Raw genomic sequence first — 21,494 nt, forward strand, 5'->3', positions numbered from 1 at the left:
AAAGTGCTATTTTGTATGGAAGCTGGAAAAATATTTTGCTATGTCACAAGGCTTTTTTTTTTAAAGACTAATAATTTACATACATGTACAAAGTCAAGCTTAAACATTTAAAGAGGAATTTTACTTGTATAATAAAACTGCAGGGTATTTACTTTAATAAAACATGGTCACGGCTAAGAGGAAACCTGTGTCTCAAATTAAATATGCAAATTAGTCAGGGTAGGCATCTATTTCTACCTGATTTGTAGTACTATTTTCTTGTTTCTCCACATTTCCTTTTTCATTCATGCAACAGGAGTCCTCAATCTCATAATGTGCTCATTCATTGAACAGGAGACTTGCAGAAGACCTGCTAGATAATTATTCTGGTTTTATGAGTCATCTGAAGTGTGAATCACTGTGTGACATCATCATGATTTTTCAGCCTAGTTTGAGGATCAGAGCATGATTAATCTCCTTTTAAAACCTGTATTATGAGAAGAGTGTACACAGCTGTAATTGCCTCAGGGTTTTATGAAACAGCTTTCATTATCGTCATTGCAGGTATTGTAATAAGCTATTGCTGGTGTTGAGCTTGAAAAATAGGCTTCAGTTTTTTTCTGGCAGCAGGTTTTGCAAGGTGTTTTTTGAGGTAATAAGGGTAATGATAGCAGAGCAAAAGATATTATTTCCTCCCCAGGCAAGGTTTTATAAATCTCCTTTTTCCGGAACAAAAACTTAAAATCCTTGACAGGTTTTTTTTTCTTCTCAAGTATAGCAAAATCTGCAGGACAGCTTTCTAAAATGATGGAGTACAGGCTCAGTTTCATGTGATATGTATTTAGTGCATATTCTAAGTTGATTCCTTTCCGGCTAATTCCTGTTTTCCTAATGTTACAAGGAAAACAGCCTGTTTCTGTCTTGCTTTTGAAAGCAAGGCAGTGTTATTTTTAGCTGTGGCCTTGATGCCCTTGTATAAGAATAAAAACAAATAAGGTAGTTGGGAAGGATCTTCTAAAGCTGTCTGCAAAGATGACAAGTCACCAGTTTACAGGAAGTTTTCAATGTGAGCAATTAAAGCTGTGGTGGCACTGCTAGCATAGGTGGTGTATATGCCATCAGTTCTAAAAGATCACAGGCTCTTCTCAAAAGCAATCAGTAAGGCTATATTTTTCTAACATTTGGATGGCTCACATAATGTCCATCTGATGTTGGGTGTTCTCTGCTTCCATGGTATTAGGTCGATGATGACATGCAGCTGCCTCCTTTCCTTTATTTGATCCTTATCTCCAATTTTAAAGAATGCTTTGTTGAGGGGGGAGTAGCCAAACACAGTTTAACTGCAAGTACAAGCTAAAACAGATTAATTGAGCGTTAGTCATAATCTCTGCTCTCTGGAATTCAGAGGTTGGTCTCTACAATAATCCTGGGCTGCATAAAGAGAAGCAGGCCAAGGGAGGTCATTCTCCCCCTTTTCTCCACTCTCATGAGACCCCACCTGGAGTACCACATCCAGCTCTGGTGCCCTCAGCATAAGAAAGACACAGACCTGCTGGAGGGGGTCCAGAGGAGGGCTACAAAGATGATCAGGGGGCTGGAGCACCTCCCCTGTAAGGGTAGGCTGAGAGAGTTGGGGCTGTTCAGCCTGGAGAAGAGAAGGCTCCAGGGAGATGTAATTGCAGCCTTTGAGTACTTAAAGTGGACTTATAAAAAAAGATGAGACTTTTTACCAAGGCCTGTAGGGACAGGACAAGGGGGAATGATTTTGAACTAAAAGAGGGTAGATTTAGATTGGATATTAGGAAGAAATCCTTTACGTTGAGGGTGGTAAGACACTGGAATAGGTTGCCCAGAGAAGCTGTGGATGCCCCATCCCTGGAAGTGTTCAAGGCCAGGTTGGATGGGGCTTTGAGCAACCTGGTCTAGTGGAAGGTGTCCCTGCCCATGCAGAGGGGCTGGAACTCGATGATCTTTAAAGTCCCTTCCAACCCCAACCATTCTATGATTTTATGATAACTGTGTTGGCAGGCAACCAACTACTTTCCAGGAGGAAGCAAACTTCAGGACCTGAAGTTGCATGCTCTAATTTCACACATGTACAATAGCAGAAAATCTGAACCTGCTTGAAGGCACTGAATGTTCTTATCTCATATTAAAGCTGCATATTATGAAAACAATGTACCAGAGACTTCATACTGCAATAGAAAATCCATGTAAAAAGGAAGACACAAACTTTCTGTAATCATAGCTCTCATTTTAATAAGCCAGCAAACCATCTTTCATCCTAGCAGGTTCCACATGCTAATATTGTTATTTATGTACTAAATGTTGAACACTTTTTTCAGTCTCGGCTAGTGGATTTGGAATGCATGTATTTAATTTAGTTTCAGCAATTGTCCCTGTTAAAACTATGCTTTTTAATGAACAACATGTAATTGCATGCTTTGAGACTTCATTTGTGAATTGCTGATTAATCTTTTCTTAAGCCTTTTCAAGATCGAAGAATCTTGGCTATTGTAGGGGCTGAATATTTTCATTAAAATTAGGCTGATGAAGTAGCAAAGCACCTTTCCCTGTGGTAGTACTGTATCAAGCATCTCCCTGTTTTGAATAGTCTGACATACTGGAAGTCATTCAGAGTGATGGGAAGGAGGCTGTGATCCACTGGCAAGAAATGTCGGGTGACTTCCAGTAGCTCACTGTGAACCAGCTGTAAGTGAGGGCAGACGGGCAACTGCAGGCTGCCACAAGGAGGATACACTGAACTGTAATGTGCAGGTTGTCACCCAAGCCACCTGAAGGTGTCCCAATTAAATGAAACTACCACCCCAATTAAGCAGGTGTCCTCACCACAAGTATCATTAGGTGTAAATTGATTTCTTGGGAGGCATCTTGATGAAATAAGAGTTTTCTAATAAAGCAGTACACTGTAGTAGTTAATGAGGATTTATAGATCAATGCACTAAATTGCAACAGCTTCTTGCTTGCCAAAGCCAGATTTATTTATGTTTTATCAGAAATTTTAGGTCAGTAATGTCTGTTATGCTACAGAGGATTAGGATTAAGTGTGGGTCATGGTATGGAAAAGGTACTTCTATCTTGCCATTCAAACACACTTGTGGGAACTTGTTTGAAAGACTACATATGTATTAGCAATACAAGTTGTGGGGAGCAGATCACTGCTGAGCAATGCAAAAGCAACTTTATTATTTAATTGCACATTAGGACATACTTTTAAATCTGTAAGACTGTGTTATGATACAGTGCACAGTTTGTGTGGATTCATGTGCTACAAAAAAAAAAAAAGAACCAAATATCCAGGTCAATTAAAATTAAGAGCTGAAATTAGGCCACAGTATTTTCTATGTAAAATAGATACTAATAAACCCTAGTTTTAGCACCCTGGTTTCCCTTTACATGTTTTTTTTTAATTCTTAAATGTGAAAATATTTTTTCTCCATTGTGAATTATCAAAATTTGTTAGCAAAATTTACACTACAACTGGTCTTCAAACTCCCCTCCAATACCTGTGAAAAATTTAGATTAATCTGTATAGCTAACCATTACTGGCAGAAGAAAAGAGGGGAGCTAATGGTGTAGAGGAGGATTTTAAATTTCCAGTGACAGCTAGTTATGCAAGCAAAACCTGCAAACTTCTTGCCGTTTCTGGACATGGTGGTTGGAAAACATAAAGCAGCATCCATCTGGCTTTGCTGCACACGTTTGCAGAGGTAGAAGGGAGGGGGAGTCAACCTGGAAGCTGCACTAGAATTTTCTAAATACTACAGGTTGTGAAGGCACATTTGCTGAACTGCTCCTTTCTTTAGCTCCTTTCTACTAGTGTTTCTTATTAATTAGTCGCATGTGAAGCACAACATCCTGCAAATGAAGCTCTGTCCGATTTCCTTGTACAACTTTTTAAAAAAGACACAGATGATGTAGAGGCTTTTTTTTTTCCTAGGAACTGTGCCAAAGGTACCATTTTAAAGATCCAGTGGAGCAATTTGTTTCTAGCAAATAGTGGTAACAGTTTAGCAAACTAGGGAAATTATTATTAATTACCAACTCCTTTTATTTTTCAAACTAAAATGTATGACAAACCTAAACCTTCTACTCTTTTTTTAATTAGAATTTAAGACTTTTTTCAGAATGGGTGTAAGGCAAGCCACATACCCAGCCGTAACAGGTTAAAGTTGGTGCTACTTACCATGTAGCCTTTAGGAGCAGAACCCTGCCCTGGCCACTGCATTTGTCAATGCTTTGATACCCTCCCCTCCATGTTTGTTACTGCTTTCTTCAGGCCTGGTACATCCTAAAACTGCAGCTCAAGAGAAAATTACTTGCATTAAAAAGGACTGAATCCCACAATTCTGCCATGTTTCCTTGAGTTGGGTCCCAGATCACACACTGTGCCACATGTAAGGAACTGGAGGGATAGCCTTTTTCCAGGCACTTAAGATCCTGCTCACAGCAACCAAGGTTTGACGAGTACTGAAAGCTGCCCAGTTCTTACAAAGCTGCAGAGCTGTACTGAATGCTTACCACAGCTGGCAGTTATGGTATAAACTACCTAACGCACAAGCAGATTATTTTTGTACTGTAACTAACTTACATGAATGGTCAATCATGCAGCCTTCACACAATGCAGGTCACATTGCTCTCAGAAGTATATTTATGCTTCCATAATTATCATCGGGTAACAGTTTTTGCTGTAACCAGATGACAGTTTTGCTGAGAACGTAGTTTGGGAAAGAAGGACTCAGAAACAAACCACTGGGCAGCAGTTTCTACAAGCACCATGTATTCACAGTGCAGCAGTGGCAGAGTACGCATTAGGTGTGCGGGGCACGCTCCTGCAGGGACAGGCTGCCAGCCCACACCTCTGTCAGCAGGGAGGCAGAGAACATCAGGGCTCAAGTGTACATTCCAAAATAAATCCCTAACATCTGCAGAGTTGAACATACAGAAGTTAAGAACCTAAAAAATTCAGTTTGTCAGTATAATACTGTAACCATGCACTAAATCCTGTCCTGTTCCTCCTATTCAGTCTGCTCTCCTTTTCCTAGGTCTTTGAGCTGTGGGAGTGATGGATGATGTCTCTGACTAGATAAACATTCAAAATCAGTCTGGTGGGGAACCCCATGTATTATTTACTGCATATCACTTAAATTCTGCACAAAATATAGAAGTCATTTTCTTGTAGACTTTTCTATTGGGGCTTTCATCTCTATGCCTGCCAGCTTTGTGAAGAGTAATGAGTATTTTTGTCAGTATCCCTGGGAACTGACATGGTGCTATTCACTTTCTACTGCAGGCAGAAGTGAGGCATGGAGAGCTGAAAGGCATCAATTGTCGTAAAACATCAACTAACTTTAAGTACTGAATTTGTGAAATCTGATTTATTCCCTTTTAGCCCACTTACTTAGGTATCACTTTACACATTCAAGGCACTCCTGCTTGACACCACCTGCAGCTTGGAATACCCCAGCTCTGCTGATGAAAGCTCAAAGATTCTTGTCAAGCACCTAGAAAAGGACAATGCGAGTAATGGCTGGTAAATTATGGAAAGTTGTACCCAAGTGACCTGTGGACCATTGCACTAGCAATCTGTAGCAGGGCAGCACTGCCTGGCAGACTGGGGATGCTGCAGTTCCTATAACCTGTCTTGTTTATTAGCATACCTATTCCTGCTACCAGTGCAGCAAGGTTCCCGCAGATGCTTTCATCACTGTAACACTTTGCATAGTGCCAGGGTAAGATGGACTGTACATGACTGCAGCCAGGAGCCCTGTGGGAAGATAAATGCATGAACCTATCCCCAGAGCCGGCAGCAATGCCTACTACAATGGGACAAACAAGTAAGCAGATCAAGCAACCTGAGTGTGCTTGCATTTGCAAATGTGGTCTGTGTCAAAGTAGAGAGGAGTAAAGGAAAACTGACTAGGGAATGGTCTCTCAGGATTAATAGTTCTTGAATCAAGTGTTTTAAAATTAAGCTACTGTCTGGTTACTTCTATCTGGAAGAGCCCTCCTTTTCAAATTAAAGCTTTTTGTGTGCTGCTTTTGATTCCAAATGTCTACATAGTTTGATTACCAAGATTTAAACAGTAGGCCAGCAGATCTTCTAGTATGTGTAGAAGAGTGTAATACCATTTCCCAAAGTCACTGCTAAATCCTGTTCATTTGTGTCAAATTTAGCCTTCTAATTTAAAACAGTGTCTAGTCTTGGTGACTTCTAACATGGCATTTCCTTCTGTTGAATTCACAGGTAGGCAGCATATTCTGAGGCAAACAGACAATGACAGCTGCTGATGTGCCTTGCCGAGTTTCCACCACTTGGTGCGACTCTAGAGCTCATGTTTTATTTTTAGCTAGTCCAGTAAGTTAACTGAAAGCATCCACTCCATTCCAAGCCCCCCAAAATATTCCATTACATATTTTGAAAATACTAAGAAGGTCACTATGCAAAGATTTCAATGCTAGGTCATTAGAGTAATGATGTCTGCTGCAAAAGGCCATTGATATGGATGTTGCACCCAAGCAAATAAGCGGACACTTATCTCGTTCTCAAATGTAGTATTTCCAGAAGATTTGTTAACTGCTTGCTGTGAAAAGCAAATCATGACTCATTGGTGCCTCCAGCAGAGAATATTCAGTTCTAGGGAGAAGAAGGAAAAAAATTTAAAACGTCTGTAGCTGGAAAGCAAGAACACCTTAACACAGAATGGGCAAATGCTATACAAAAGTTCAGAAAGTATTTGAACAAGAGATGAAAGGTTTTTATTCCACAGTACAACACTCTGAGTGTACTGAGTCTTTTCACTAGCAGATGTTTTTTATAGTGTTTTTCATCAAACTGTGAGCTGGTTGGTAGCACTACTAGGAAACCCAAAGGATAAACATTCATAGTTCTGTGCTGGGAGGTATGAGGAAATTCGCATTTTTTCTTTCATGCTGTACTCCCTTCCGTTCCTCACCTCTAAACAATTTGCCAGGAGGGGGCACAAACACTATTAGAAAGATTTTCTAAGAATTCTGTTATGAAATACTCTTTTGCTATTGTCCTATCATACATCAAACCTGTGTGCCAGTGAAACAGAGTACAAATGGACATTTGTGTATTTATCCAAGTTGGTTAAAATACAAAGCAAAGGTAGCAGGTCACAAGTCACTGCAGTCACAAGCATACACTGAACAACACTTTCCTATGGCAAGGGTGCAAGGGGTTTCTCTGAGCTTCCCCAAGTACAGTGTGTTGCTTCCAGTGTCTCAGGTTTCCTGGTGGTTTTTTTTTTCCTCGCAGTTTCCATTGATTGTTTTTCACATCATTAGTTTGAAACCCCTGTATTTTATTTCAATGAACCTCCCACATGCAGAGAAGGCCCGATTTAGGTGCAGTGAAGAGGCACTAATGCCTGCTTGTTAATACAGATCAAAATTACTAGGAAGCCTGAATGATCAGCATTACACAGTATGTTAAATGTTTCCTGGTTTTCCTATTCCTCTGTCACTGTAGGATTTCCTTTCTCTCCAATGCAGCTATAACAAGTACACAGCACTTGCATTGCCCCAGAGCTTCCCCAGAAAACAGCTCTGCTGTACTGTGCACAAATAAAGGGCTGATCAGTTGAAATGGGGGAGAGAAACAAAGAAGGGGAGAGAAACAAAGAAGGGGAGAGAAACAAAGAAGGGGAGAGAAACAAAGAAGGGGAGAGTAAAAAGAAGAAAAAAAGAAAAAGAGGAACTGCTTTTCTTTTGCACCTAACAAAGCAGAAAGGAATTTTGCAGAGAGCTCCCTTATTCTCCGATTTTATCCCTGACACTAGTTTGGGGTTTTTTTGCACACACTATATATATAATTTCATGCGTGCACACAAGCCATCTATCTAAGAGTATAACAAATCAATCCTAGCAGAAGTTGTCACTTTAGTCAATAATCATAGTGAAAGAAACAAAGGTACATACGGAGTAGGAGGGATTAGCTTAAAAAGCCTGACCCTCTGTTAAGGATTAACATAGGAACAATTTAGGCTGCAACATCATTATCGTGACATGAACCTCCAGTGCCCATGGCACACAGCACCCAAACAGATATTGTCCTTAAACTACTATTCCAGGGAAAAAAATACAGTATGACCACAGTGCTCATTACTGGAGGAAAACAATTAAAGGCAGGCCACTGTTCACAATTACCATTTACATGTGGGGGTTTTTCTGCTGTAACTAGTTTAACAGCATTTCCTAGCTTTTTTTTTAAACATGACAAATGTGTTTCACCAAGCCCACTTTCTTTAGTTCTTGACTGCACTAGACTGATGACTGTAAAGGTCAGCTGTTCTAGGGGACAGCATGGCTTGGGGGGTAACAGCAGGTTACAGAAAAATGGGCTTCTCAGCTTGTGCATGTTTGTCAATGCCAACACAAAGCTTGTTCATCTTCAAGTGTTCCATGGAGGTGGCATAGAGGAGGAAGGAGCCTGTTAAGCCAGCATCCCCGACTGCCTCCCAGTACCCTCTTTCTGAAACAGTCTCAGTGGAGGAAAAGTATATTTGTAGGACTGGACTTTCAGAAGACACAAAATACTTTAAGTATTTTTCATTTGAATTTTAAGATAGGATCCTGTCATAGTGCTAAGCTCTTTTCTTAGACAGCTGCAGCCCATGATATCAAAGACACACTGTACATTACGTATGAATTTCTGTATGAGTTACGTACCTCAACAGCCTTGCAGACCACATCTTGTTACCTAAGATTAACTGAAAGAGCTAATAAATAGTACTTTCCTGCACCTGTGCTACAAGTCACACGACATTCAGCAGCAGAGAGGAAAAGCACACATTCAAGAGCAAGATAAGCAAATCTTCCACAATATCAGATAGAATGTCTAAATTCTTCTAAATTCAGTTTTCTGCTAGTTTTCTTCCTCTTCATGTCAGTCCCCTATAAAAAGAAGTGACTTGCACTCACCAGTTTTGCACATGAAATAATTCCTGTTCAGCTGACTCTGAAATATAGTCTTCTCAGCAGTAAGTCCAGGACAGTAAAAACTTACTCAAGAAATTCAGAGAATAAGTAATACCAGTGCTTCACCTTTCCTAGACCACTGTCAATGGAAATCTCCAAACCTGTACTGGCTCTGGTAAACATATGAGAAGATTGTGAAGAAAGCACAAATGAATGCTGAAAGCTCTTAAGATCTTGACACACCTGAGAAATTAAAATTGCTCACCCTAGCAGAGTTTTGATGAGCAGGTAGCTGAAGGCCTCCTTGTTTCATGTGCAGAACATTACATGTACTTAGTTTTGGCAGCTTTACCATTTTGTGAGATCTTAGAGCTGTGGGTTAGACTAGAAATTGAAAGCTGTAAAAGTCAGTTTGCAGCTTCTCAGAAAGAAAACTGTTTTATAACAGGAAAAGGAAGATGTGAGCTTCTTTACAGTGGAGGCAAAATTTACATCAAGTTGCTTAGATTATATTCATCCCACAGTATCTCTGCACATTAGGAATGAGTCATCTAAGGATTAATGAAAAGGTCATTACAGTGAAATGATGCATTGTGTCCTGAGTGGATAACAGTAAGGTACAGTCACATTGCCATTCTACTAACAAAATCTGAAATTCAAATGCATGATGAGAACATGTGCTTTTACTAGGCTGTGCCTGTACTTTTGGTCACTGAGTGAGTGCTTCTTAACACCCACATAAATTAACCACTGAACACCTACAATGTTCTTAAAGTCATACAGTAGTAGAACATGTGCTTTTACTAGGTTGTGCCTATGTTTCTGGTAGCAAAGCAATTCCTTCTTAATGCCCATACAAATTAACCAGTGGACACCTGCAGTACTTTTATATTCATAAAGTAGTAAAGTGGGTTTGGCTAAGGAATTTGGAACTATTACTTTTTTTTCAGTCTGCCACAGACGTTCCAAACTGTTTGGCAATGAAATGTGACATGAGAATATGCTTAAGTATCCTCTATCTTGGTCTGAAGTGTCCAACAAGGTGAAGGCCACTGCTCTGGCTTTGCAGTGTTTGATTGAATGCAACGCTCTTCTGTCAGCTCAGACTGATGTTTACCATCTGTTGATTCTTGGTCTTTGCAGGCTGCAGGTGCCATCTGTACAGCTGACACAACACCTCTTGTGTAGGGATTTATTTCCTCTTCAGCAATAGAGTCTTGTTGGCTTGGATTCCAGGATCTTTCCGATAAGCCAATATAGTCATGGTCAACAACTACGGCACCTTGTAAAAAGTAATGGTTGCCTGTAAAAGAAAAGTAGCCATTCAATCAGATCCCACAAGCCATACTTAAAATGTTAGTGAGGTGCTAACTTACTTTGCAAAACAATTTCCATAAGAGGACAAGAATGTTTCAGTGACAGCAGCCTGATAAGGTGAATTTCCTAATTTCACTAAGCATCAAATATTTGGCTGCATCTCATTAAAACCACAAAATAATGCTTGCAGTGCTCCACATTAAGAGTTTTTCTTTGCTAGGTCAATGACTATCTTGATGTCTGTCATAGTCACCTACTGAACTAATACCTTAAATGAATGGACATGCAGATTCTTCCATTTTGTGCACACACACAAAGAAACGTGGCTGCTACAAGCTCTGCCGGGAACTCTTAATGTAACACAACAGCGTTTTTTAAGAAGTAAATAAAGAACTACCACAGTTTTATAGAGTTTAAAGACAATAATGGTGATTGCTACTGTTTAGTACTATTGAGCTTTTCTTCTATCCAATACATGGTTACAGTGTTTGACTTTTCCACATGAGTTCAAATAAAATGGAAACAGTCTGACCACACAAATTAGAAGTGTAACTTTCAACGTGGTGTTAATACTCCTGTTTTGGAAGATGAGGTTGGGGCCTATCTTCCTGCTTACATGAGGACCCTAGTGTGAAATTAAGTGTTCTGTTAAATCAGAAGTGCTCTTCAACAGATAATTATGTCTATATAGGGGGCTGCAAATTCCTTTGCGAGGTGTAAGTCCAAAGAGGGACCTTTGTGGGAACTACTGTGGAGGTCAAACTGCACTTTTCTGGCCATGTTTCTCAACAGATGTGACCTAAATCTGCCTGTTGGCACTCCTGAATCATTTGAGCACTGGAACCAGAGGCATTCTCTTGAGTTTAAGACTTAAAACAAACTACACTCAAACAAGGAAAACAAAACTTTGCTTCAGACACATAAATGTATGTAGACATAAGGTGTCCTGGAACCTCCACCTGGCTGTAAAGACACCCCGGTACCAAGCAACCCAGCTACACCCAGACTGCAAATCTGTGATGCCTGTACCAAGGGCTCTATCAATGCACTGACCCAGGATTTATCCTTAGACCAAGAGTGTTACAAAAGGTTATGAAAAAATACCTTGCTTCTGATCGTCCGTTCTTACATGCAAAAGATATTTTCCTCACAAAAAAATGAGTGCTCCATTTCCAGGCTTTGCCTTCCTCTTTAAAGCTCCCAAACTCACACGTCTAAAGTGTGATACACACAAGATACACTTCAGATTTTTGGAGCAAGGTAAGCAAAGCGCTTAATAACACTTACAAAGTTGGTAGGCAAGGCTACAAATATCCTCACAAAAGATGTACTTTTTCCACATTTATTTCAGAAAGAATGCTGCAAATGCTTTGTTCCCATCCAAGGTTATGCCACCAGTCTGGTGGGACAGCCACCAGACTTACATCACAGCAGTAGGAATAATAAATAAGTTGCAGATAAAAAAAAGTCCACCCCTGCTAATAAAGAGAAGTCCTTTGTTACGAAGATACATGTGTTTCCTTATGGATTAAAAAGGTGTCATTCACCACGTCATTCACTGCCCAGTTTCATTCGTCTTATCCAACAGAAAAAATACTCTTTCTTGATGGCTGTTGGGCTGTTTGATAAAGGCTGGCAATTATTTTGGCAAAGCCTGGTTTACCTCTCTACACAACATAAATATGTATGAATATCAGTCTATAATTTTAAGATTAGTAAGTATTCATAATCCATTGATTTTTTTGCCTGTGCCAGACAACAAAAATCTTTAGTCACTTCCGGGGAAAGGGAAGAAACTATGCTTACATACTGCTTCTGCAGTATTTAGTGGTAAACATATTAAGTTCTGATCCTACAAAGACAACTACATTTAACTACTTACACCGTGACACATTTTACCAAAGTCATTATAATAGCTGGAGATTATCTGCAAGCTTGACATGTATGTGACTTCCTCCTTATGGATCAGCAATTTAATGAGGAACTGCAAGCCACAGAGTGATTGTCCAACAGTAAAAGTAGCATCCTGGAGACATGACATGAAATCAGTACCCTGGTTATAAAATCTGTAACTGACAACTGGCATAAATAACAGCTTCTCACATGAAATTCCAGAATTAGTTTCAGCTTTGCAAATCCCTCAGCTTTAAGAGGTGATGGAAGAAACTACCATCTCAATGCAGTTTATGCATTTTCAAGAACCAAAGCTTAGCCACACATGCCAATAGGGTAGGAATTGTTCTACTTTTCGAGAATCCTGAACCAAAAAGCAGCTTGTTCTGTGACAGAAGTCTTCTAAACACTAAATATTCATTTTCCTTAAAATGCCTGTGGTGACTTGAAGGCAGCAACAACAGAAAAGAACCAGCTGCCACTGTTTGATTAACACAGCAGCATTGCAAAAGGACACACTGATGTTTAAGAGCAAGAGTGGCGGTTGATTACCCAAGTCTTTAGGAATTTCTAGTAGTCCTACTGTAAAGCATGACAATTTTATTTGCTCTGGTGAGAGAAACACATTTACTTCTTCAGTAGCACAATTTAAAATAAACTCTCCAGAAAATCAGTTCTCTGATGTAGTCCTTCCATTTTAAGGCTCTAGAGGACACTCTTTTGTTGTTAAAAAAAAAAAGTTTAACGTACCATCTGCACTAGTCAGACTAAGCAAAAAAAAAAAGAAAAAAAGAAAAAGAAGATTCCATGATTCCATTGCAGAAGCAAAATAAATGTGAATCCTGTCTACATCAAAACAGAAACACAGTCAGAAAATGCTTTTTTGAATACAGTTCAGCCTGATTGTACTTCTAGCATGTTTTCACCAGCCAGCATGAACAGAGCCAAACCACAAATTAGAAGCAATTTTAATGGAAGCTATTTTTAAACAGAATTTAAACATGATTCATTAGCTCTGTTCCATGCTCTGCATAGATTTGATGCCACTCACACTCACTGTTTTCCTTACTGAAAACTGCAATTATTAAATTATTACCCAGTGTTACTTTAATTCATGCTGGTGAGTGAATGATACTTGTTCACTCTGATAACCTAACCTAACACCAAGACATGACAGAAAAGTTAAAAAAAAACCAAAATTTTTTATATATATAAAATACACACACACACATATACAAACCTTTTTCATTGGACCCTCTTATGTATGGCTTGAGGTGAGACATCTTGATGGGTCTTTTCAGCCTGGATCCTGTGGCATCTCTTAATATTGCACAGCCATTATCTGTGATATAATCTATAATACAAGGACCAACCCATTCCGACTGGAAACGACCATCTTTCCACCAGTTTTTTCTTTGCCTGAGGACTTCATGACCAACTTTAAGTCGAAGGGTATTTAATTGCTTTGGCTTCCTTTTGACAGTGATTTTGTTTCTGATTTTTTGTTCATCTGATGTGTTTTTCTCCACCTATAGAAAGAGACATATGAATTACATTTTCTTTTTCCAAAAGTAATCATATATTTTCATAACACTGGTTAATAATGCAGAAGCATAACATTAAGTGGGTTTGGATGTGTGTAATTCACAATATGTAGGGCTGGTGAGTTCTTGAAGAAATTGATTTTATCTTCATAAATCAATAGTCCATAGGCAATGGTTTTCAGCTTCCATAGATATGTAGCCCTCTAAGTCAGATATGCATCTCTCGGCAATGGGTCTCTTAAGGTTACGCCCTCCAAATACATATGAGAATCCTTACACTGGAATCTAGGGATCACAGGTGAAGGGGAAAAAAAACCACAAACCAACAACCCCCCAAAACCACACAAACCCCCACACTGCTGTAAAAGATCACTTATACTTTATACTTCAAGCTTTTCCTTTTTTGTTTTTTTTTTATCTTCAGTCTTCTTACTAATAAAATTTGAATATATGACTTTTACCTGGCAATCTGAGGTTTTCTCTTCTTCCAATGCTTGACTGGCTTTTTTAGTCGCTTCAAATATTTTGGCAAACATACTGTATTCTCCTTCCACACATATATTCATTGGCTCAACAACATGTGGGTTACGATTAAACATTTGGAAATATGGGGTGTTTTGATCTGGCTCCTATTTAAATGGGGAGCAAAAAGCAAGCAAATTTATAGCATACAGCTTTGCAGATATTTTGGGGGACTTCAATCAAAAGAGGAAGAACCTTCACATACCAAATTTGTCAAATTGAAAGTATAGGCAATAGCAGACAAATGTTCATCCCAATCATCTGGATGGTCAGTACAGTATTTGTTAAGGAAAGCTTTGATTGTCTTGCATGTTGTTTCTTTTACATCATCTGTCTGAGGATAAGACAATACAATTTGTTTCATTCCAAAGAGTGCAAACAGTTCTTCATTTATCTTCAAAAGAAAAAGAACACAATTACTGAAGGTTTCCCTCTTCTGTACCACAGTTCAAGTAAACAAACTCAGTTTTCCATCTCTTTTGTTGATACAATGGTGACTGAGCAAAAGTCTTACATACACATTTCCACCAAACAGTCCAGGGTTGAAAGTGAGAGCTAATGGAATCAGTACAGCTTAAAAGAGTCAGTAATTAATGGTTTCTAAACACATTTCTGCCACTAACTCAATGTGTCATCTCCTCCATATTATAGTCTCATGATTTCATCATCTCTGAGAGGACCAAAGTCAAAAGTTCTTCATAACCTCTATAGGCTAATGTCAAAAATACCCTTAGCTATCTGCTATACTGGACAATATGGATGAATGAAATACAGCACGTTGGAGTGTGAAAGCTTGTGCCAGTTCAGTTGAGTGACAAAACCTGTGTTATGACTGCCAGGAAATCATTTTGCTGTGTTCTTTATCCAAAGAATAAAACCCTGGGAAACATTGCATAATGTTACAATTGCAAATAATTGGTATGTCATTTTCTGTAGGTGCTAACTTCTTTTTACCAGCCATGTAAATACTTACCTGATAAACAAGCTCCTTCCCTTGATCAATAGGCATTTTTTGAGGTGGCCCATATAAGAAAAACACATTTATGATTGCCTTAGCAATTTCAGCTGCTGAAGTGTCATGCAGGGGCAGGATAACAGTCCATCTTGTAAACAAATCTGTCATAATTATGATGTACTTGTAACTTCTGTTGGTAAGATTAAAAGGTCCCATTAGGTCTATAGTGACTGCTGTCCATGGGTCCTCTGCTTTGATAGGGTGCGTTTTGGGTGCTGTGGTGACTGTGTTCTTTGCCACTTGGCAATGCTGGCAAGCATACACCTAGTACAAAAATCAGGGAAGATACCATCAGTAAAAAGCAATAGTGAAGGTTTAAGACAATCAGCAAGATCATATATCTCTACTATTCCTCTATAAGTTAGGTCAGACCAAGCAATGTGAAACAAATTCACTTTATCATCTTTCTTACAATTTTTTACCCTTAGACTTTTCAGTCCCAGCATAAAACCAGAACAAAACCAAACACATTGAAGGCTGGGAGAAGGACATCTGCAGGAATTCATAGCTGAACTCTCCCCATCCTGGAAGCACCATGCTCTTTCAAGTCCACAGTATAAATTTTAATATCTGTTACCATCTGTAAATACTGAAAGAAGTATGAAGCAGCTGGGATTGACATAAAGTCCAGTCATTCCCCTTTTGGTTCTACTGTGTATGTGTGGCACAAAAACATTGGCAGTATACGTAATCTTCTATGCCTAACATGGATCAGCTTTATCTACAGAACAGAGCCCCTTTGTGCAAGTCTAAATTGAAAGCAAAGACTCATTTGCAGTTCATGTTACAGTTGCACATGAACCCAATGTATCCAGGTGATGCAGCAAGCTGATAGCAACAGCAATTTGGCCATAAAGGACATTTATATACAGTTTCCTCCAGGATAGCATTCTGCCTAGGGATCATGTCCGTGTATCTTTGGGTGAAGGAGAAGAAACTTTCCCAAGCCGTGATTTGTTTAACTATTTCCTGAACACACCTAATTGTAAGGCAGAGGTACCATTTTCATATTCTTAGCCGCCAGCAGCCACTCTGGCCACGTATCCTTGGGATGGTACACTGCATCCTAACAAAGATATCTAAGACTTCTTGTAAAAGAAATCCCTTTCAAAGACCAGATGTGCCCTGCATACTTAAAGGCAACATGGCTCCCCACCATTGGGTAACATAGAGCAATATGCAAACCACACAGTCAGTAGTGAAAGAAAAAAGAAAAAGGAAACACTATGCTTTGCCAAGACCTTTACAGTTTGATTGTAAGCTTACGTTTCCTCATCATGAAGCACTACGGGTGCTTGCTGTATCAAAGTCATATGATTACAAAACGTTTGTAACAGACTACATTAAAAAAACATCCTGCAGCTATGAGACCATACCCACTGTTTGACATCATTCGTTACAGAGGTCCAGTAGTAATTAGATTCCACTAAAGTTAGCGTCCTTGATATGCCATGATGAGTACCAGCAGCATTTTCGTGGCATTTCTCAAGCACCTTTTTCTTCTCTTCATCTGAAACAATTACTAGGCGCATTTGTTTTCTGTCTTTTCCAACATAGAACAATTTATTTTCTGAAAGAAGAAAAGTACCAGCAAATTATATGCAAGTGCTTTGTCTTAGTTTACTGAACTACTGGACACGATTTGGTACAAAATTTATTAAATCAACTTCAATTCACTTCTGTGTAAATGTAGCTTTTTGTTTACAAATACGTTAATTATTTCCTCCAAAGAGCCAATTGTTCACCTATGTCTATTTATTAATCTGGACTTGAGGCCTTACAAGGGCAAGTCAGAATGCAAACAATGTTCCCACAGGAAGCCTGACTGAAACACAACCTAATGCCAGGGGTGGGAAGGGGAGGTAGGATGAGTTATTAGACTTACTGTCTGCCTGCCAGCAACCTGACATTGCAGTTCGCAGCTTTAACTCCTCCCTGCCTCCACTATACATAGACTTGGCAGGTTTGATGGGATTAAGAGAGCACAGCACACTACAAAGGCTCATATACCTCCTCACAGGGATGCAATAAAGCTGGGAAGGGCTGGGAGGCTCTGTGGGGACAGGTGGTAAAGCCATCCTTTGCACTTCTGCCCAGCCACACACAGCATTCTCCAGACGGGTCCAAGCATTCCTTGTCTACAGCTGCAGATCTGCATTTCCCTTTCTGTAGTTCTTTGAATTATGGATTGCAATGGCTATGCATTTCTCCAGTATCTAGAACAAGGTTTGGCTTTGAGATAGATATATAAATCCCTCCTGGAAAGGACTAAAAATAGATTGAGTTTGCATTTCTGTAAACCCTTGTTAATATATAACAGGATGTTAAGCAGAGTGTTTGTTTCTTAGAGAATGTGTATTAAAATCACAGTATGCTGCAGAGCAAGATCCCACTTTCTTTTATTTGCATCAGCAGATCTTCACCCAAAAATCTACTTTCAGAGCAGTTTCAGAGAATATTTTTACCTTTGAAAACAAATTTTTTGGCTGCTCTCCTGATTCCACTTCTTTCACTTGATAATGTTGTGGGATGATACTCCCCTGTTCGCTTGTAGTATGCAATCTGCTTCAGGTGGAGCCCACCATTTTTTCCACTACGGACCATTGCTAACCTGAACAAAACGCACAGTATTTGTTAGATGGAGTAACTGTCAGAGAAGTACATCTTCAGTTTTTACTGGTTTCTTTGTAGTTCAGAGGTATCCTGATAATGTAGCACCTCAGAGAATGTTACACCATCTACTGCACTGCTCTTGATAGCCCCATGCTATCAATTTAAGCAATAAGGAACACTGCTTGACACACTAACTTTGTTCTATGCAAAATTGTTTTTTGTCAACCTATATTTTAAAACTTTCAAGCAGTGGGGACTTCCACTATATTCATTGGATGAGGGTAAAAATGAGACCAGAGAGAAAGAAATTGCTCTTCTCATTATTAAACATTTGGATAGCTCTCAAATGCAGGTGTGCTAGAGATCAGATGTGTCCAAAGACCCACCCTAGATGGAAAAAAAACCCCACAAATAGGAAAAAACAACTCCTCAGACAGAAACTGACAGAAGTTTATTTTGTTCATTAATTCAACCAACAATTAGATTCTGAAGTCCCAAACCAGACTCCGCATGTAAGGTAGCAATTCATTCGCTGACACAGGCTGACTTCTCTGTTCACATTAATAAACTAAAATATCATAGTAAAATGTGTCATTGGTACAGGAAAAGTTTGGGTCTAGCAAAAATAGCATCAAAATAATTAGCAATTAACAACAAGCAGAAATATTCAGAGGCAGAAATAATATTCATGCAGGACCTATGTGATTGCAGTGACACTTTTTTTTTTTTCCCCAAGATCTGTTGCAGCAGCAATGAAGATGTAGCTGGAACAGCAGTTTGATCATGCTCTAATTGATGTCTACAAGGGCAGGATCAGGCCTGGGGTCTGCCATGTCATAATTTTTTAATGAACACTGGTTATCCATATCATTAAGCAAATTTCTTCCTTATCCTGCCAGTGTCCAAAGACTAGACAATGTGACAACACATAGCCTTCTAAAAAGAGTAATCAGTTTGTCTACCATATCTGCTAAGTGGCATGTAATTATGGGGAAGTGACAGTATCCAGTCATTCTGGAATTCATGCTATCTCATTATCTGGTGATGCTATTTGAAAGCCAAATGTGTGAGTCAGGATGTTTATTTTTCAATTTATAGATTCTCACCTACCTTTACTATATTGAGGGTGGGAAGGAGGTAAAGAGCGATTATGCCTGCTTTTATTCACCCCATTCCTCCCGAAAAATAAAATGCTGTACCATATTTATAGAATATCGTATTCTACATATACAGCTGGGCTAAACATTGCTGTGTTATCAATGTCAAGTGCATGCCAGGAAATTCACATTCAAATAGTGGCAAGACCTTTGCCCCACTGAATACTTAATTTTGCACAACCTAGAGCTGGTTTTCAAAAACAGCCAAGTCTCTTGCCATTCGATGTTATTGGTTTAAAGTAAAATTCTCATACCCGAGAGAACTAGTACAGATAAACTTTTCACCACTACAATCCTGTCTGCAAGGAGTGGAGTCAGAACAGAGTAGTGTTTCTAGTGATCTTGGCTGGCACAGCAGTTTCTTGTAAATTTACATCTGATAGCACAAGCCAAAGCACCCACTGAGCTGGTAAACTGAATAACTAACAGCAGAAAGGAAGGTGAGGCTATCAGATAAAAATTCATGTTTCTGTTTTAAAGAAGTGAATTAACTAGCATTTCTGACAGTAAATAGAGTGCTGGTGAAGGGCAATTAAAATATCCTATCTGCCAGGGGCATGCATTTAAGCTTCATTCAAGGCTCTTCTGAAGGCCAGCGCTGCAGTTACCCAAGCATGGCTGGAAGTCAAAACTAGCCAGGTATGATTTATCACTTAACCACTGGGATGACGGACCATTTTGGCTCAACACAGACTTTCACACATGACAAGAAAAGACATTCCAGAACAATCTTTATTCTTCCAGTACTTTTTGCTCATGAAACTCTTGCCTGAAACAGTGAACATTCTTCATGTAGTACATGGTTATCAATTCTAACAAAATGAAGTTGCACAACAGTAAGATACATCTGAGCAGGACCACAGCTTATACTTAGCTTAAGAGAAATTCTATCCTCATTCCTGCAATGGCTGTTTCTACCACAAAGGTCTGGAAGAACCTACATAAGCCAATGAAGAAAGACTGCATTATGTAGTATCTATATACATTTAATATATTTAGTAGGATCCTGATCCAGCAAACTGTTAAGTGCTTCAACAGTCTGCTGGATTGCTGCCTAAGAGGACAACATTAAATAAGCCTCTTTCCTGGATATTTAGTTTCCTATGTCATACTTATAATATAGTTTGTTTGGCCTAATCTTTAAAAAAACAAACCCCAAACTGAAAATAACAAGTTACAAAATCTTCTGGTTTTATTATTTCAGATAAACCATATTACTCCAGATAATTCATATGCTGTCACTATACTCATAATGTATCTGGTAGTCTGTAAAAATCAAAGACTTCTACAATGACTGATCAATTCTTAATACTTTGAAGCTGGAAAAGAATACACTGCCTGACAGTCAAGGAAAGTATTTCGGCAAAGAGAATGAAACTTCCATATAACCAGGGCTCTTTTTGCTTTAGCGTCTTAGTCAAAGCAGTCATACCTGCTGACACTTACCTATCTTACTTTTGAATGCCTCCCCCATCACAATCCTAACTGCAAAACTCTTCAAGTCCAGCTTTTGATTACTTCTCCCTACCTCTATCTACAATTCCTACCAGAAAGACGAATTCCACATGGCACCCTGAATACACCTCTATGTTCTAACTGAAGTGCTTCCTGTAAATAAGACAGACACACTCGCCTATGTCCTTTTGCAAGCCTGAGCCATTTTTGACAGAGGCCCCTGCCATTTCAGAACACCCTCATTTCTTGGGTATCACTGCCTTCAAGCCTGACACCACCTAACAGGCCGTTGGCACCATGAGATCACACGCAGGCCTCGGTCTGGGTGGAAGCTGCACTACAGATGACAACAGTGCTGCCTCAGAGGCGCGGGCCTGTAAATTAAACCACTGCCCTAAGCCCTGACGGCCGCCTCGCAAACACCCCTTCATCGTTTACTGCGACCACCACACGCGGACAGGCGAGGCGAGCAGGCCTGGCCCCCGAAGACCAGGCAGAGGGCCGGGACCAGTGGAAGCGCGCGGGCAGGTGCGTCAGCCGTACCCCCCGGAAGCGTTTCCCCCGGGGGAGGAGTCCCGCCCGCCCTCAGCAGCCTCCGCTCCGGCGGCCGCCCTGGTCCCGCCCGCCGCCAAGACTAGGGCCCCCAGCATGCAACGGGCCACCCGGAGCGGCCGACCGCCGTACCCTTGCCTCGCACGGCACGCTGGGAGCGGTAGTCCCGAGCCGCGGCCACGCGGCGCGGCAAGCCTCACGCATGCGCCAGAAGACGTCGACGCGATCTTTTTCCTTCCCCCCCTCCCCGCCGCCGATCCCCACCCCCCTCCTCTCGGCTCCGCGGCGAGGTCACTGGTACGTCGGGTGCCGCGGAAGAGCCCCCGGGCACGCACCTGATGCGGCAGAGGTACCGACACGGCCTTTCCCAGGGGCCGCAGCCCGCTGGCTCGACCTCTCCCCGGCCGGCTAACCGCAACGGCGGCCCTTGCGCCCCGAGACTTATGTGGCGCTCCCGGAAGTGGTGGGAGGGAAGGAGGGGGC

General features: G+C 40.3%; 1 protein-coding gene across 3 annotated transcripts; it reads right to left on the reverse strand.

The window, feature by feature from the left end:
- Window positions 1-1,880: 1,880 nt before the first annotated feature.
- GIN1 (gypsy retrotransposon integrase 1) lies at window positions 1,881-21,468 on the reverse strand. 3 transcript variants are annotated; one of them, XR_012648824.1, is made up of 9 exons: window positions 21,347-21,468; window positions 17,700-17,845; window positions 16,611-16,804; window positions 15,193-15,498; window positions 14,425-14,613; window positions 14,159-14,326; window positions 13,394-13,682; window positions 8,695-10,246; window positions 1,881-6,637 (listed from the first exon to the last, which is right to left on the reverse strand). XR_012648824.1 is itself a non-coding variant. In XM_075019519.1 (9 exons), the coding sequence occupies exons 2-9, from the start codon at window positions 17,836-17,838 to the stop codon at window positions 6,606-6,608; spliced, it is 1,503 nt and encodes a 500-aa protein (XP_074875620.1). In that variant the 5' UTR covers window positions 17,839-17,845; window positions 21,347-21,468; the 3' UTR covers window positions 1,881-6,605. The 3 variants fall into 3 exon arrangements, 2 of the variants coding, with proteins under 2 accessions (XP_074875620.1, XP_074875619.1); XM_075019519.1 differs by having other exon boundaries at window positions 10,061-10,246; XM_075019518.1 differs by having other exon boundaries at window positions 1,881-10,246.
- Window positions 21,469-21,494: the final 26 nt, after the last annotated feature.

The sequence above is a fragment of the Buteo buteo genome, chromosome Z (genome assembly GCF_964188355.1).
Source record: "Buteo buteo chromosome Z, bButBut1.hap1.1, whole genome shotgun sequence".
NCBI lineage: Eukaryota > Metazoa > Chordata > Aves > Accipitriformes > Accipitridae > Buteo > Buteo buteo.